General features: G+C 40.7%; 1 protein-coding gene across 9 annotated transcripts in view; it reads left to right on the top strand.

The window, feature by feature from the left end:
* Nucleotides 1–4,993, top strand: part of LOC107654534 (rho GTPase-activating protein 23-like) — an 83,681-nt gene that overhangs the window by 63,550 nt on the left and 15,138 nt on the right. For 4 of the 9 annotated variants that reach the window (XM_016441651.1, XM_016441649.1, XM_016441645.1 and 1 more), the window contains exons 8-10: nt 4,004–4,162; nt 4,596–4,710; nt 4,818–4,857. In XM_016441651.1, the coding sequence (XP_016297137.1) occupies nt 4,004–4,162; nt 4,596–4,710; nt 4,818–4,857 (314 nt within the window). The remainder of the gene's footprint in view (nt 1–4,003; nt 4,163–4,595; nt 4,711–4,817; nt 4,858–4,993) is intronic. The other 5 variants (XM_016441646.1, XM_016441644.1, XM_016441652.1 and 2 more) reach the window with 3 other exon arrangements.

The following is a 4,993-nucleotide window of genomic DNA, read 5'->3' as shown; positions in this document are numbered from 1 at the left end:
GAATCAATGATTGGGGTGATTTTGTAGGCGAGTAAATCAGCATAGGAAATAAACAAATTACAAGCATAGATAAATATAACAGAACAAAGATACAAATGAAATAAGCAGTGCTTTATATTTTTCAGGTAAGTCTAACAGTATTCAGGTACAGAAATTGAATTATCAAATGTAAAATAACACTGCATAGTCTTCACTGTATAAATCTGTGTTAAAGCTAGAAAAGTGGTTTTTCTTTGTGTTTTGTTGTTTGATTAACGTTCATAACTGTTCACGTGCATCTGCGTGGCTCTCACCGTGTCTACACCGGACGTGAGTGGCGTGGCGCGACACGACAAAATACAATGAACTAGGGTTGGGCGATGTCTACCAAATTGGCATCGGATCGGAACACAAATTAAAATATTTTTGATGAAATCCGAGAGCTTTCTGACCTTGCATAGACAGCAACGCAAATGACACATGCATTGTTATTTTTGTTTCCTTGGCACACAAAATGTAGTCTATAGCTTCATAACATTAAAGGGTTAGTTCACCCAAAAATTAAAATTAGCCCATAAATTACTCACCCTCAAGGCATCCTAGGTGTATGTGACTTTCTTCTTTCAGACGAATCCAGTCGGAGTTATATTAAAAATTGTCTTTGATCTTCCATCAAATGTAAAATAACACTGCATAGTAGGGTTGGGCTATGTCTACCAAATTGGCATCGGACGATGTCTGCAGTGAAACATCGTGATGGACGATGACATCGGGGGGCGGGGTTAGGGGTGTACCCGAAGCATGAAACAAATAACACGTTCTATGGAGCCACTAAAAGTTTAGCCGCTTGCTAGCGGTAGCCTGTTGCATTATAGTACATGAAAGTCCACTTACCACATACACAGAGTAAGGAGAAATGTCTGATAGGACAATGGCGAATGATTTGCAGATCCTGAGCACCAATGACAAACAAATAATCTTGTCTAATATGTGGTAAGTACTGCCGCTCCGTAGTATAGAGTCCTTGTGATCACAAATCTCATTGTTATAGACGATGACATCGGGGGGCGGGGCGGGGTTAGGGGTGTGCCCGAAGCATGAAATAATAATGCATTATACGGAGCCACTAAAAGGTTAGCCGCTTGCTACCGGTAGCCTGCTGCATTACAGTACATGAAAGTTCACTTACCACATACACAGAGTAAGGAGAAATGTCTGATAGGACAATGGCGAATGATTTGCAGATCCTGAGCACCAATGACATCATCTAATCAATACATCTAATCTTGAGGTCAGCTTTGCGCCGCTCAGAAGTGACGAACGCGGAAATGCAGCGGAGAGATCAATTGAGACTTTTTATTTAACTTCTTTTGGACTGATGCACTGCAACACCCGCTGAGTGCCATTAAACAGCTTGAAAGATCCAAGACAATTTTGAATATAACTCCTACTGGATTCATCTGAAAGAAGAAAGTCATATACACCTAGGATGACTTGAGGGTGTTTAAATTATTGGCTACTTTTCATTTTTGGGTGAACTAACCCTTTAAGGTTGAACCACTGATGCCACATGGGCTATTTTAACAATGTCTTTACTACCTTTCTGGGCCTTGAACGTCGTAGTTCTGTTGCTGTCTATGGAGGGTCAGAAAGCTCGGATTTCATCAAAAATATCTTAGTTTGTGTCTGAAGATGAACGAAGATCTTACAGGTTTGGAACGACATGAGGATGAGTAATTAATGACAGAATTTTCATTTTTGGGTGAAATATCCTTTTAAAGGGGTCATATGATGCTTCTTTTAAAGATCATCATTTTGTGTATTTGGTCTAACAGAATATGTTGACATGCTTTAATGTTCAAAAAACATTATTTTTCAAATACTGTACATTATTGTAGGTCCTCTATGCCCCGCCTCTCTCAAACGCTTCGTTTTATACAAAGTCCCTCCTTCCGACAAGCGCAGTCTGCTCTGATTGGCCAGCTGACCCAGTGCATTGTGATTGGCCGAACACCGCAAGCACTCGTCGGAAATGTAACGCCCCTTACCATAATCGCGAGCTTCATCTTTCAAAATAAATGTAAAGACAGAGCCCGAAAGGGGAACAGAGTCGTGTGACAGACAGTGATGAAGCTGGTATGTGTGCAGTACACAAGCCACGGTTAAGACAGCTGACTCCACTGTGATGTGACCCCCCCCTCTCTCGCTCTCTCTCTCTTTCTCTCTCACACACATACACACACACGTGCGCACGCACGTACGCACACACACACACACACACGATGCGTAAAACTCCCTCCAAAGAGAAAGGAAAACTTGAAATCGCATCATATGACCCCTTTAAGCTTTTAGAAGCTTTCTAGAAACAGGAGGGTCTGTATTATACCCGGAGAAAGCAGTCTGTTAGCATTAACCTTCTCAAAGCCCTCAGCTTGGTTTTATTGGTCCAGTCACCTGAGCCGTAAACGTCATGTGACTAATCAAAGCAGGAAAATTACATCATAGCAACACTGATTGGCTGATGGAACAAGAACACTTTTCGTTTTTCTAGTTTTGAAAAAGATGATAAATGATGATAAATTACTGTTAAAATTTGATACAGCTTATTATTTCTGTTATTGACAGCTGTTTGGTGGAGCTATATGTGTATATTTTCTATTTCTACTAAATGCTTATTATTGGAACAATTTTCAAGTTTTAGTACGTTTTATTCCTGAAATCTCTCTGAATCCCGGTGTCTACTGGGATCTTGATAATCCTGATTTTTTTTTTTTTTGGATCAAAAGTATGCCAATCTCACTAAAATGTGTTTTGAAGAACCCATATTGTAGGGTTGATCCAGATCAAAACCAAGATTGGATTACACGATCAACTCCAATCTCAGAATCCTTTGTTTTTTATTTTAAACAAACGATTTTCAAGATTTCATCTAATCTGCCTAAATCTGATCAAATTACTTTTGAACAACTGGGCCTAGAGCTAACTGGACCGTGCTAACCAGCCAAACCTTGTTTAGAAATCCTCTTGTTTAGCAGTGTTTGTGTTCTGCTGCCACCTGGTGGTGTTGACAGATGTTGTTGCAGGTGGTTTTCTGGTTGACAGATTCTCCTTAGTCACTGAAATACCAACGTGCTGCCAAATTGTGTTTTTGAAGCGATCATGTTACCGCCGCAAGGCAAGAAAGACCTGACACATAACTGCAAGCACATGCTTTGAAAACGGAGGGTTTTTTAAAGAATTCATTGAAGGTGCCACTCAATCTCACACATGGCTAATATGTGCTTATATATGAGGCATTTGGGGAAAAGAAAGACTTTGACAGGATGGATATTTTAATGTGTTGGCTTTAAGCAGTTAATCACTCCAAAGAGGTTGTTATAAAAGCATACCTGCAGCAACCAACTACTTCCCACGAGAAACGCACAACACAGCGCTATGCGCTTTAGCAAGAACTGAAACCATGTGTTAATACAAAAAGCACTTGTACATCTCAGTTCCACATTGAGCACGTATTTCATGGAGGGCCACGAGTCAGGTACAAAATGCTGTATGATTTATTCATTCTTTCTCTTTCTTTTTCTTCTCTTATCTCTCATCATTTTGTCTCATATTACATGCTTTAACATTAATTGCCTTAACACATGATGAGTGGGTACAGATATAGCTTCTGCTTACAGTAACACTCGATTACTCCTCGTCTCTTTAAGAGTGTCTAAATCTCATTAGGTTTTGCAATAAATTGAGTGTTTGGAAATTCAGTTGTTTACTTTTCATTGCACACATGTCAGAGAGGAAGAGTCTCCTGTGTTTTGGTGTATTATGGTACTTGAATATCTTGAAATTAACTGTGCAACACCATTTTGCTTTCCCTCTAACCTTTCCCTCCTCCCTTGTTATTCTTTTTGGTTTCCCTTCTTTCAATCTTACTCCTTTTTCCAATGTAACTTTCTTTTATTCTTGTCTTCCTTCCTTCCTTCCTCCTCCCCCTTTTCCTATCCTTTCCTCCGTTCCACTCCTCCCACAGATGAGCCGACCAGTCCAAGTGCAGATCTGCGGGCACGTCATGTCCCCGCCTCCTCCGTCGTGTCCAGTGGCGGTATAAACTCCGCACCTGCTGTGGCCACAAGCCCCGCCTCCCCAACCTTCACCTTTCCCCTCAACCGCCTTTTCTCCCACGACTGCAGTGAGTGATGCAGAGAAAGAGAAACACTGTTACTGTTGCTACTAAATGATCAAATCACTGCGTACATGAAAACATCGCGACAAGTTTGCGAAATTATGTAAACATTAAGAAGCTGCATGTGATCGCTGTAAAGCTCCTCCTACTGCATGCGTACTCATACAGCACAAATAAGTCAAATGTATATGTGCATGCCATACTGCGTATGCTCATATGATCGTTCGGTAATGCTCGTGCACCGTCTTTGGACTTCACTGAGACTGTGATGAAGATGACCACCTTCCCACCTCCTAATCTCAAATTACTTCCTGTATCCTTACCAACTACACACTAACTGTCCTTCAGCAGCTCTATCTCTTCTTTTCCTGTGTAACAGTTCTTTGTCATCTTCATGGTTTGTAATGAATGGGTGTCTCTCTTTTTCTGTCTCTATAAGCAGGTGATCCCAAGTCTAATCGTCGCTCCTCTTACCTGCTGGCCATCACCACTGAGCGCTCCAAGTCATGTGATGAGGGGCTTAATGCATATAGAGAAGAGGGGCGGGTCTTCTCGTGAGTTTTGAGACTTTACTACTAGTATTGAACACAGTTCACACCTCAGTAAAGATGTGTGAGTTGATTTTATGTTTAAATATATTCTCACTGTGCTTCTTCAACAGGAGGATTCCAAAAAGAGTTAAGAGCTTCTTTACTGAAGGGGTGAGTTTAATTTCCTAAATTACCGTAGAAACTGGGTCATACACAGATGCAAATTAGCATATGCTGTAGTCACTATGTACAATGCATATTTTTCAGCTTCTTCTGGCTGTTATCATTTAAATACCATTATAGTTTA

This window comes from Sinocyclocheilus anshuiensis, unplaced genomic scaffold, assembly GCF_001515605.1.
Source record: "Sinocyclocheilus anshuiensis isolate Anshui unplaced genomic scaffold, SAMN03320099.WGS_v1.1 scaffold419, whole genome shotgun sequence".
Lineage (NCBI taxonomy): Eukaryota > Metazoa > Chordata > Actinopteri > Cypriniformes > Cyprinidae > Sinocyclocheilus > Sinocyclocheilus anshuiensis.
The sequence above is the reverse complement of the archived record's forward strand: the minus strand, read 5'-3'. Positions and strand labels throughout refer to the sequence as shown.